Source organism: Carettochelys insculpta, chromosome 9 (genome assembly GCF_033958435.1).
Source record: "Carettochelys insculpta isolate YL-2023 chromosome 9, ASM3395843v1, whole genome shotgun sequence".
Classification (NCBI taxonomy): Eukaryota; Metazoa; Chordata; order Testudines; family Carettochelyidae; genus Carettochelys; species Carettochelys insculpta.
This window is the reverse complement of record NC_134145.1, coordinates 37,732,284-37,745,614: the sequence shown is the minus strand read 5'-3', so window position 1 is coordinate 37,745,614 and position 13,331 is coordinate 37,732,284. Positions and strand designations below refer to the sequence as shown.

Genomic DNA, 13,331 nt, shown 5'->3' with positions numbered 1-13,331 from the left:
CTATTTGACAAGTCTTTGGCCTTCAGCCTTTTGTGGCACAATCTTTAAGTTGCTTGCTTCTGTTATTTTTTTGGAGTCTGACTCTCACAGCATAACTTTCTGAAGAATATATTGGTATATCTGTAAAGGAATTCTCTTTTGGTTGTCTAATCTTTTTAGAAGGCTTCCATTTTTAAATGAGAAGACTCCCTTTTCCATTTATATCTTTTGTGATTTCTCCAAAGGATGGTGTGTATATTTTTGGCTCAGCAAACTTATATATACATTGTCCTCTTTCAGATAGGATCTTACATGTGCTGGAAGAACTTATATGAAGTAAATAGATATATGAAGCTTTAAAAGAAAAAAAGAAAAACATTTCACTACTGTACTGCTATAACATTGTTATAATAACATTGCCAAGCATATTGTAGCTGTCTGGGAATTTATTAGAAAGTTTATAATTCTTAATGTCCACCTCACTAAATAATTGCCTTCAGAATGAAAGTGTTTTTACATAAGAAAAAGAGCAACAGAAGTGTATTCTTAGGAGCTGATTAGAGACAATCAAAAGAGGCTGCTGACTTAACTAGGTTTGGGATCAGCATCAACACTACAGCAATCTTTCGAAAGAATCCCTTCTGCAAGATCTCTTCTGAAAAAGCTCATTTTGAAAGAGCATGTCCACACACACTAAACAGTGGATAAAAAATCAATCCAGTCTTTCAATGGAGAGCATCCACACAACTCCTCTTTTTCAAGAGAATGGGCCAGGGATCGAAAAATCTGGTGCAACGAGGCCTGCTCTTTTGAAAAAAGGGCCCCTGATGCATTGACACACTTTAAAAAAAAAAACAGAAGCTTTTGAAAGAAGGCATCTTCCTGATCCGGGAGTGGAAGAGCGCCACGAGCAAGCAAGCTGCGTTTTTTCAATTTCGGATCACAAGAGCCCGTTTTGTGTGTGGACGTGGTTCATGTTCTTTCGAAAAAGGGCTGGATTTTCCGAAAGAACTCACATGCAGCTGCAGCCGTCAGAGTCCGACTACCTTACAAATCGATAACTCTGACGGTGAAATAGGCTCTTGGGACCGTTCAGTCCATTCTGCTGCTTGCTCTGGCTCTTATTGCCCCCTGGAGTGCTCCAGATGTCACTGTCTCAGGGCCCTCTAGGGAGGCGCCCGCTGCCTGCTGAGCGTGAGCTGCCCCCGCAGCCTTAGCGTTAGGGAGACATGATCCTGGTGCCTGGAGCGCGAACAAGCCGTAGGAGGGCAAAGTTTGCGGCCGGTTCTCCGGGCCGCTGGGCGCCTCGGGATCCCCGCGCGGCACCGAGGGAAGCCGGGCTGCCGCAGCTGCTGAGCAAGCGGAGTCCGCCACCGCCGGCTGGGAGCGATCTCTGCACTGCCAAGTCTAGCGAGCAGCTCGCGCGGGGGCGGCGGGGGCTGTGCACGAGGCTGCTCAGCACGGGGAATTCGTGCTCCAGTTGTTTGGACAAAGGAACCGCGTACTCGGGGGGAACCGGCGGCGGGCTCGGCGTGACTGTGGGATCCCCGCCCCCGCCTCCTTCCGGGGGAGGCGTCAGGCACCTGCCCGGGGGCGGGCTCGGCTCCACTGCTGCGGCCCCCGCAGGGCACTTCTCGGACCCGCTCCTCTGCCGGGCTGCTGGCTCCGGCGGCCGGGGCTGCTCCCGGGAGGGGCTCCCCACGTGCCCGGGCGGAGCTGGCGCTGCTGTCCGGCTCTAGCCGCCGCCTGCTCCCGCCGTGCTGAGCCGGTGCCCGGGCGGAGCAGCCGGAGCGGAGCAGCCCATGGGCCCGGGCCGGGGCAGCTGCCGGCTCTAGCCGCCTCCCGCCCATGGGCCGACCCGGGGCCCGGCACTGAGCAGCCTGCACCGGGGCGCCGCCGCCGGCTGGGACTAGCCGCCTCCTCCCCCGGTGGATGCCGGCGGCGAGCGGGGCTGCCGGAGCGGCCGCCTGTGCCCGCGGCGCTCACCAGCATGCTTTACTTCCAGATGGTGATCATGGCAGGGACCGTGATGCTGGCCTATTACTTCGAGTACACGGACACCTTCGCGGTCAACGTGCAGGGCTTCTTCTGCTACGAGGGCGCCTACCGCAAGCCCTACCCCGGCCCGGAGGACAGCAGCGCCGTGCCCCCGGCGCTCCTCTACGCGCTGGCCGCGGGGGTGCCGGTGCTGGTGGTAAGCACGAGCCGCTTCTCCCTCCCCGGGCCAGATCCTGGGACCCACCAGGGACAACCTCCCCGCCGCGCCCCGGGGGCTTGGCCGGGGATCGGGATCAGGGGGCGCTGCCGCGCCGGGGCGGGATCCGGTGTTGGCGGGGGCGGGGGGGTCTTTCCCTTTCGGTCCCTGCTGGGGAGGCGCCTGCTGCCTTCCCGGATACCCCAGTGTTTGGGCTGTGAGTTACCCCCGCCATGGCCGCGGCCATGCAACAGGCCCGTTGAGCCAGGGGCAGCAAAGCCCCAGCGCCCGGGCAGCCGCCCACGTGGCCTTCTCAACCTGCCCCGGTCCCCCGGGAGGCGCAGACCGCTTCCGTTCGGCAAAGCCCGTGGCTTAGTCACCCATCAGCCCGGGAGCCCGCCCCGCTAACGTCCGCCAGCCATTAGGGCCGCCACGGGGCATCAAAGCGGCCTCCGGTGCCGTTGTTGGCCCAGGAGCTGCTGCCTGTCGTGCGCTTGTTCCTTTGCTGTGATGCTGCCAGCAAGGCTTCGGTAAGACGAATGTCAGTGCTTTCCGGGGTTGCCCCCGCGCTAATGGGCCCATCAGAAAACACCTGCCCTTGAAGTGCTGCATGCACAAGTTGTAAAATGTCCCATGAGGGGGGGCCTTGGCATCATTTAATAGTGCCTGAGCACATCCCGGAGAAGAGTCCGGGTGTTCAGTGGCTTGGGATAGCCGGGCACAAGGCACTTGCTGGTGCTGTTTTCATAATACTGAAGACCAGAGTGGTCTTGACAGACAAGAGAAGGAGCTCTGGAGACTGAAATGATTTATTTACAAACTCGTTCCCCCTCCGCAAATTATCTTTAAAACACGTTTGGGAATAAATTGCTTTCTCATCAAGCAGGTTCTGTCAGTAATCCCTAAAATGTTATTTTCTCATGTCATGGTATCACCAGAAGGTTCCTGGTTGTGTCAGATCCTCCAACACCCAACCTTAGGGCCAAATTCTGCCTTCTTACTGAAATCCGTGGGGTTGGATAGATGTCACTTGGAAGGATTTGGTGCTTGTTTTCTAGGGATTGAAATGCACCCTGTGGCGAAATGTGGTGCATAGGTTTTTGATACAGACTTCATCTTGATTTTAACAATTGTTACTAAAAGAATCAATTTTGTCGATTTAATAGGCTGTAGGGAAAAAAGTTTGGTTTTCGTGAACTGTTCCTTTGCTGTTTTGAATTTCTGTTTTGGTGTGTGTGATTTTTAAACTCTAGCTTTTGCAGCAATTTGATGGCTCCTGAGGTTGTATTAGGATTGGTGATAGCCCAAGATGGTAGTGAGCAAATATTATTAATGTCTGACAGCCATTTGGTGTCCTAAGTAAAATAAATGAGTGGTTTTCATCCATTTTCTCATTGTTATATGTCTGCATCACAAAAAACACCGGCACAGTTTGTATCAATTGACACCCTTAGCCATGACTGTCTCAGCACAATAAGCTACTGCATGAAGTAGTAGTGTTGTGAGGTTAAACACAGCTAAACTGAGTTCATCCCTTTCTCATTTAGGTAATTTTGAGTTTAATTTACATTAGTTTTGCCATTTTTCATTTGGCGCTGCACCATGGCTCTTGCCGTCTGGTAGAGTCCCCACTAGAAAAGGGTTGAGACAGGATGGCAGGTGAGGGCATGGAAGCTTGCACTAAAGTTGCCTGTGCTGTACCTCTTCCTTGGATAAATAGAAGCCATTAGCCTTTGGGAATGCCAAGCTGGCATCTTTAACAAGAACTACATGAATTTAATAAAGAAAATATGTTGGGTAGGCCATGGGCTAAGTTCTACTTTGGTTCAGCCTGGGGGATCCTTTTGAACTCAGTGGATTTTCATGGGCTATGTTTTAGTGCACACTTCCAGGCCCATTGGGCATATTATGGATGAAGCTCTTATTTTATCTTCTTGGCTTGGCTTGTGTCTTTGTAGTGGAAGAAATAAAGCTGGTTGTTGGTTATGAGCTGTTGACCGGAGTCAACCATGGTAGAACTCCCACTGCCTACATTTTTTTATGTATGAATTTGGGTCTTTGCCACTGTACTAAGTGCTGCTTTCTGCCTTTGTAGTTCTTCTGCTTACTGGTGTAAAAGTGAACTAGCTTGTCTTTTTAGAAATGAAATGCAGGAAAGATCTAAAAAAGTCACAGGGCTAAGTCTCTGCATGTAGGCTGCATAGGAAGATATATTTCCAAATAAAGATATTAACCTTTTAAAAATGTTTGATAACTTATTCATGCAAAGTACTGGAGCTGGTTAGAAACTTGACAAAAACACTATTTTGGTGAAAAGTGGGGAGGAGGATCACAACTTCCTGCAATAGTTTCTCTCCCATTTTTCTACCATCTCTGATAAGCATCTTTTTTCCTTCTTTAAATTCCCATTATTTCTACTCAAGATGAGTAATGAAAGTGGCCTGGATTGAACGGGAGGACATCAGGAAAAGCTCTCTGACCTACTTTGGTACCAGATGAGCTGGAGAACTTCATGGGAAGCCAATGGGGGGAAGCTTAAGGTGTTTCTGGGCAGAAGAGTTTTTTTTATAGGAGAACATTTATGACTGAGGTGGGGGAAGTGCACTTTAAGGAGTGTTAGGGAGGATGGACTGTGGCTAAGATAGTGGTCAGGACAGCTGCTTTTGAGAGGGGGGCCTTGGCCTTTAGTGTGTTAGGCTGGTGGAGCTTCTCTTAAAAGATGAGAGCAAAGGCTTCTGTGCATCAAACTTGGGGGCAGCTGCACTAAGTGGGGGATGAGTGGGCTTCCCAGTGACTTTTCTCTTCCTTATTTCCTGCTGACTCTGTAAGTAGGAAGGGACAGTTCAAGAAGGAGCATGTAACATATATGTTTGTTTTGAATTGGAAGAGTTGCGGCACAAACTGTCACATGATACACTATGATTTGCATAATATTTTAATATTATATAGAACATGTTTTAATGAGAAGTTCCTTGAAGATAATAAGCTATTCATCATCTGAGTATACAGACATCAAGTGACTAGAAAGCTCTATGGTGAGGGTGGGACTGCGGCTGCTATTGCTTTCCATGGAACCGTGCATCTGGGGAGGGTCTGGGGTAAAGTCTAACAGCCTACTTGTGGGTTAGGGAAAATTCTATTGCCAACAAAACTCCTATACTATAGGTCTGTGTCTGTACTGGAGAGTTTTGTTGACACACACACACACACACACTTTTCTGTCGACAGAGTCTTGACAGACCTGTACTTTTTGCCTTGACAGAGTTATCGCCCAAAAATGTGGGGCATAACACTCTGTCAACGCAGAAAGAGCAAGTCATGTAGGCTATGTCTACGCGAGAAGCATCTGTAGACAGAAGTTACTGTTGACGGGGTAATCTTGACAGAACCTCTGTCAACAGACTGCATCTACACACAACTTGCTTTGTCGACAGAGAACTGCCAGACTGCACTGCCCTCTGGTGCCAGAAAGCAGAATGGGAATTCTGCAAAGAGGTCTGCCCGGCAACCGAAGCCCTCTCTGTCGACAGAAGTGTCCACACTGTGCATCTGTCGGCAGTACTCTGTACAGAGATTGTTAAGCCTCAAATTTTTGAGGGATAATACTGTCAAGGAAATTGCAGAGTGCAGTTGCGACTCTGTTGACAGAATGCTTTAAGTGTGCAGACCCTCCCTGAGTTATGTTGACAGAAGGCCCATTCTGTTGACAAAACTCTCTAGTGTAAACCCAGCCGTATAGCAGCAAGCTGTTGACAGAGGTTCTGTTGAGATTTCCCTGTCGACAGTAATTTCTGTCAACAGATGCTTCTAGTGTAGACATCACCTACTTGTTATATGTGGGCTTCTTGCAGGGAGGCACTACTTTTATCTTCCCAGAATATACTGTAAGAAAACAAAGTGCCAGATGTCCTACTGAGATCAGGATCCATGCTATTCGTTGTAGATTATAATATTATTTGTGAGCCTTTCCCACTTTTGGTTATTCCTTTTAGTTATAAAATCAGGACCTATACAAGAAAACCTAGTGCAAACAGGCATACTGTTTATACTGGAAGATATTATGGCATATCATTTTCGAACACATTAACATAGTGCAGTGCAAAATGTGGAAGAAGCTGAAATTATGAGATCTTAGTGGCAGAATTTAAATGGCTTTGATGATTTGTCAAACTCAAAGGATCTGAGGTTCCAATAGATTGTCAGTATAATTCATAGCCGTGGTGTATCCTCCTGACCTATAACGTGAGCTGAGTATGAAGTAGCAGCTTTAGCTGAGACTCTCCTTATGTTTGCTGGTTGAAGGCAATAACGTCCAGAATGACACTTGTGCCCTAAGGAATTATTAAAACCTTTATAACTTGAAGTAAAAAATAAAGTGAGAAGAAATATGGTCTCCACTGAGTCTATTTACAATATGAAAAAAGAAATGTAAAGATGGTAAGTTTTTCATTCAGTGCAATTTAAACCTTTTCCCAAAGTGCCAGTTTTTCTCAGCAGGCTGGTTGCTTTTTTAAACTTGTTATGACAGATGTAGTTTCAGAAATGTACGTCAGTCTAATGCTTTAGCTTCCAATGGAAATGATTTGTAGAATTCTCAGCTAGGTGGCCATGTGTTTCCAAAGGCTACAAAATGATCTGTTCTGCTCCGTTTCTTTTTGGTAGACCTAGTAGTATTTTGCAATGATCAAAATGACTAACTGAACAAAAGAGTGATTTTAGTGGCGCCACACAGCAGTGCATATTAGTGAACTTGACAAAATAATGTAAGAAATAATGTAAAACAATGCATGTTAGGACCTACAATGTATATTGACTGGTTTACATAACGTAGGAGGAGGAGATACGTTTTCATTAATACGTTGTGTAAACACCTAAGTTACATCATGCTAATAATTTGTTTTTATATCCAAGTAATAAGCAGGTGATTACAGTACTTATTCTGTTTGTTTAGACAGATTCATAGCATATTCATATCTTTCTGCATGTCTCTTAATATCATTGAAAAAATGAGATTCATTTAGAGAAAATTTGTTTTTTGTTTCAGTTACTTCTTTTAGGTTGCACCAATGAACAAGTCAGTGTTAAAGCTAACCTGTAGGTGCAGGGATGTATTTATGTAAATGTAGTTAATGTAGATGCATTTTTGGAGCAAGGGCTTCTGCATCATATGCAGTGCATATTGAGAAACAAAATTCCAAGCATACATACAAATTGATTTACTCTAAATTAGCTGTTGCCAGTGAAAGAGACCATGGAATCATTGTGGATAGTTCTCCAGAAATAGCCACTCAACATACAAAAGCAGTCAAAACACTGAATAGAATATTTGGATCCATTTAAGAAAGGGATAGAGAATAAGACAAAAACTAGAGGCCTGCATCTATGTGGATACCCACTGCATATACGCGGACAACTGCTGCATATATGCAGATATCTGCTGTGCAGATCCACATTAGTGGAGAGTGGAGCAGGTGCCTATGCAGGAATCTCTCCCTCCCCTCTAACCGCGGCAGGCACCAGGGCAGGCCCTTGCACTGCTAGCAGGGAACGGACTCAAGAAGCTCCGTTCGAAGCCAACCTTGGAGTAAAAAAAAGCCAAGAACAGAACACCACTGGTCATCACCTACAGCCCCCAACTCAGACCACTGCAACGAATTATTAAAGACCTACAACCTGTTCTTAATCAGGATGCTACACTCCAGAAGGCCCTGGGTGACATGCCTGTTCTCTCCTACAGACAACCTCCCACCCTCATCAGGATCCTTACTAACAGCCACAGTCTATACCCCAGGAACACCAGTCCTGGAACCTTTCCCTGCAACAAAGCCCACTGCCAGCTTTGTCCACATATCTTCTCTGGAAATACCATCACTGGACCTAACCAGGTTACTCACAGAATCACGGGCACTTTCTCATGCTCCTCTACTAACATCATATATGCCATCATGTGCCAACAATGCTCAGATGCTTTGTATATTGGTCAGACTTCTAACTCCCTTAGACAAAGGGTCAACGGGCACAAAACAGACATCAAAACACTCCAGATCCACAAACCAGTTAGTTAACATTTTAATGGAATGGGGCATTCTGTCAATGACCTCAAGGTATGTGTGTTACTGAAGAGAAATTATCGCTCAATTTTAGAACGAGAAGTGGACGAGCTGACATTTATATTCAAATTCGGCACATTAACACATGGTTTAAATCGTGATGGGAACTTTCTGAGTCACTATAGGGGCTCGTCTGCACACTTGGCTCAATCTAATTCTTGACCTTCCCCCCCACCCCTCCACACTCTGATTTGCTCACCGTGATTATCTTTTTCTGATTTGTCCTCCTTGCTTACTGTTTTTGGTTCTCTGTGTCTTAAATATTGATTCTGTTCTGGTCTGGCTATGGTCTGAAGAAGTGGGTCTGTCCCACGAAAGTTCACCTAATAAACTATTTTGCTAGTCTTTAAAGTGCTACTTGACTGCTTTTTGTTTTGATAGTGTATAGACTAGCACGGCTTACTCTCTGTTACTGTAAAACACCAGGTTTCATTTTCATTTGTGTATCGAATTACATATATATACTTGCACTTCAGGGAAATTAATACACACTTATGGTTTACCAAGACATGAACTGAGAACAGATTGAGAGCAATGGGAGAGACTGGTTCTCCTAAGTAGCACCACAGCATTCCTAAATCTCTCCTGTTTCTTCCACACATTTGCCCCTCCAGCTTGCCTCTTTTTGAGTTGATCAGACCTGGGACTAGTTAAGATTGGTTGAAAGTTGTGGGTCTGTACATATGCTCTGTACAGTGCTAAAACTGCTTCTGCAAAAAGCAGTATATGCACCTCAGATCCTGTTTCCTGTGCAGAAGCATAACTACTGTGGGTGGGAGGATATGAGAGTCATATGCATCCTATCTATATTGGTTTTGTCCTGTTGATGCCTTTTTGAAACTGCAGTAGGTCTCATACATTCTCCTTACACCTCTGATTGATTCCTCAGTTCTATGATCTGCTCTTGTCACCTGTTCAGGAGTATTCAAAATGTTCTTGTTAAGGTGCAGTTTTTAGTTCGCTGAGCATTTTGTTGTAGGTTTTGTCCTATGTAATGTAATGTAGTCCATTTTTTAAAAAAGAGTTGCTAGATTGTGTTATGTTTCTAGGGGCATCAGAATTTTTGTTTTGTTTTGTTTTTCTTCCTGGGGTTCTTAAAGGATTGAATTTCTGCCACAAAATATTTCCTGGAGGTTTCCCTCAGTGTATTCACTGTACCATGGACAGGAAAATTTATCTCCAGGTGTACCATTGATTACTCATCCTCCAGTCCAATCAGAAAGCAAAGTACTTTTGGCTCTGAGTCATCAATCCACTTTTGTGAGGCCATTCTTTCCATGCTCACTCATTCAAATCCAAGTGGATTTGTTTTTATTTCTCTGGGTGCTTTGGCACCATGGGAAAATCAAAGCTAAAGAAAAGGAATGCTTGCTGTCAGAGATACTTTAAGATGCTTTAATGCTTTTGAGTGTGGGCACTCCAGCCCGTAATGTGGAGTGTGCCATTGTGCAGGGTTTCATGGCACATGTACACAGAACTCATAGCTTTCCCCAAAGTTTAGCTAGGTGTCCTCCTCAGTATTCAGTGAGTTGGTTGGCATTGAGACAGATAGATCTTTCATTCATGTTTCATGTCATCTCTTGGTGTTGACACAGATGCCTTCTTTTAGGATTCATATTCACCATTCAGTTATGTGTGTTCTAGGTGCTACCTGCTTCAGTTGGAGCTGCAATTAATCTTCCTTGGACCCTTTCCAGGATTAGACTTGACCCATGTAATCAGTGTAACTATACCCATGTCCTTCTTCCTCCACAGATCTTTTTAGAAGCACTAGTGAAATAGTCTTCAAACCTGCTTCACTTTGTTTCCAAAGCAGATGTCCAAGAGTATGTCTACAGTGCAGCTATACACACCTGGCTGGCCTGTGCCCTGCTGACTCAGGCTCACAGAACATGGACTACAGCGGTAATTAATTGTTGTGCAGGCTTCTGAGCTTTGGCTGGACCTCATGCTCTGGGTCCTTCCTACTGTGAAGTCTTACAACTCGGGTGCCCATCCAAGCTCAGAAGTCTGTACAACAAAGAAGCACCATCCAACTTGAGTCCCATAAACCTGAGTCCTCTGGCATGGGCCAGCCCCAGTTGTTCAGTTACTGTGTCGACCTATCCGTAGTGATTTCCATGCAGTCCCCAGGAGACTAGAGAGAGACTCCTTTAATTTGATCCCTCCTGATAAGAAATCAAGGAAGTTGGATAACTGAGGCAGGAGGGCTCAGCTCCTTCTAACAGTTAACAATTTCTGATGTCCTGAAAGGCTCATCTTCTGTGTGGCATTAGGTTAATTACTGAGATATCTCCAGATAGTTTTTTGAGGGTATCATCCAAGAAAGTGTGGATCAGTCTGAATTTTCTGCTGAGTGGATTTTACACTTGGCACTCACCACTGTAATATGTGAACACCTCCGAGTGCTGTTCCACAAATAGTCCTACATCCACACTTTGGAGTTGGATACCTAGTTTCTAAATAAACCCTTATTTGAAATCTCCACTTTCAAATCAAATGGAAATGTTTTTTTTCATGTAGATAATTAGCAAAATACTTCTTCCTGATGTGTGACCTAGCTAGTAGTTCTGAAACATCTTTGATTAGCTAAAACTGATTTACAAGTGACTTCTTTGATGATGCTTTTGACAGCAATTAACGCTTGACATGAAAAGCTAGCCAATGAAGCTTGTTTTCTCTCCAGCTCGTCAAATCATTCCTGAAGGGCCCTTGCTGTTTAAAACCAAAATGCAACCTTGGGATATGAATTTAATTTCCATATGCTGAATTTAATATTTAAACAAATCAGTGAATGACTGCAATGTTTTATTTTCTGAAATTATCTTTTCTATTAACAATTGTTTCATCCAAACTAGTTAGTCATCTCCAAGCTCTTTTGTGTCACAGTATTTCCAGCTTCATAGTCTTCTGTAAGAGCAAAACATGGTTCCATTTTTACACACTAGTTTCCCCAAAGTGACTTCAGGTTTCCATTTGAGCCAGACATATCAGCTTTAATTTCTTTTGATTTTTTTTAATTCATCCGCATGCTTCAGAAGAATCTAATTACCACAAATTCTATGTGTATCATGCTATTAGTTTTTACCTGTATGAAAAAAACAGTTTTAGAAAGTTTCCATTTTCCTTTTGGCACCTGGTGGTAAAACAAAGAGGAAATCCATTCCACACCAGTTTGTGTGAAGGAGTAGTTGCATTACAAACTAATTTTTTATTTTTTTGGTTACTGTTTTCTATATAGTTTAAAGTTCATCTCACCAGATCTAAGGTAATTCAATACTTAATTATTGACCAGACAGCGTTATACCTCTTTGGACTGTTGGCATGGCTGTCAAGGCAAATACACTGTTTTGGAGCCTTGTTCTGCTCCCACAGTATAATACAAAATGCCAGCAAAGTGGTAATCCCAAAATACAATTTAGGACTTTAATCTTTCTTGTTGGGAGCCATTCAGTGGTGTGCTTTCTTCTGTTGCCATTTTGTGGGAATCCAACCCACTATAACACCAGAAAAGATACTTCAGAATACCAAAAATGGAATTTGTAATACTCACTGTGCTCATACAATGTAGTGCTAAGGAATGTGAACCAACTGTGGTCTATACATTTTAATCCAGGGTTTGGATCAGGAGTCTGTTTAAACAGCTGAATGCTTATTTGTCCTTAAATGACCGCATTCATGGTTAAGGGATAATGTTGTCAGTTCAACTAATCCTGTGTATAAATTCCCAAATCACATGGTACATTGTTTTTAATTTATAATGGAAAGTGAAAACTACTTACCATGCTAAGTAACTGTTATTCATAACACAGAATTGAGGATTTATTTGGCTGTATGATGTGTAACAAGTGACAGCCAAAATCAAATAAGTAGCTTTTGCTATTTGTTTTTTACATTGAAAACTATGATATGTTTGAAATTTTGTCATTGCACTCTGTGAAGTCAGTGTGTAGTTCTCAGTGGTCACCACCAACGTTCATATATGCTTCAGTTCCATCATAAACAGTGCTAATACAAATAATGAATAATATCTTTTGGGGATGTATATAAAAGTCTAGCTGAGGTCAATGGGCCACTTCCCCAAATCCCAGAAGTTCTGTGTGATGTCCTGTTTTAAAAATGAATAACCTCTATGAACATTTTTTGTAACTTAGCTTTTAACATTCAGTTATGTTCCATGGTCTGGTGAGTAAGCCCTCAGCTAGGGAGTCAGGAGATCGGAGTTCTATTCTTGGCTATCACTATGTCTCTGTTAAAGACTAACAAATTTATTTATTAGGTAACGCGCTTTTGTTGGGTAAGACCCCCTTTTGGTTTGTCCTCATGCTCACTCAACAAATTAATTAATTAGCTTTCATGGGTAAGTGAGCGTGAGCCTAAAGCAAAAGTGGGTCTTACCCACAAAAGGTCATTACCTAATCAATAAATTTGTTAGTCTTTAAGGTGCTACAGGACTGCTTGTCATTTGTGAAGCTGTGGACTAACACAGCTATCCCTCTGAGCCTATTATGCTACTACATAACTTTAAGAAACTCACTTCATCTTTCTGTGGCTCAATTTTCATGTCTATAATGTGGACATAATACTTATTTTCCTTTTGAAAGTACTTTAAGTTCTACATTTGAAAATAACTATAAAATATCTGAAATGTTTCATTTAGTCTATTTGTCTGATAAGTGAGTGAGTGCATTTAAAATGTAGGCCTGATCCCACATATGCGTACTCTTTCATATGATTTCATTGAGCCTAATCCTATGGTCCTTACTCAGGCAAACTTGCCATTGATGGATTCAATTTATACTAAGAAATAGCTGCACTTTTTTCACTTGCAGTCATAAGCAGTATAATTTTAAATTGCTTCTATTTAGAGCATCTTCCTCCATCATAAATTACAGTAGTCGATCATTATTAATTTCTCAGGCTATTTCATTGTTGTTTATGGGGTTAGGGAGAATGGATGCAAACCTTTGCTCACGAAGTAATTGGGAGCTTTGATAGAGGCATTCAGGAATTAAAATCAGTCCATTAATGTGGTTTGTTGATTATTT

At 43.7% G+C, this 13,331-nt stretch overlaps 1 protein-coding gene across 2 annotated transcripts in view; it reads left to right on the top strand.

Moving 5' to 3' along the window:
• The first annotated feature begins 1,656 nt into the window (after nucleotides 1-1,656).
• Nucleotides 1,657-13,331, top strand: part of PLPPR5 (phospholipid phosphatase related 5) — an 81,487-nt gene continuing 69,812 nt past the window's right edge. Inside the window, exon 1 of one of the 2 annotated variants that reach the window (XM_075002808.1) lies at nucleotides 1,657-2,173. In XM_075002808.1, the coding sequence (XP_074858909.1) occupies nucleotides 1,970-2,173 (204 nt within the window). In that variant the 5' untranslated portion in view covers nucleotides 1,657-1,969. The remainder of the gene's footprint in view (nucleotides 2,174-13,331) is intronic. The other variant, XM_075002807.1, reaches the window with a different exon arrangement.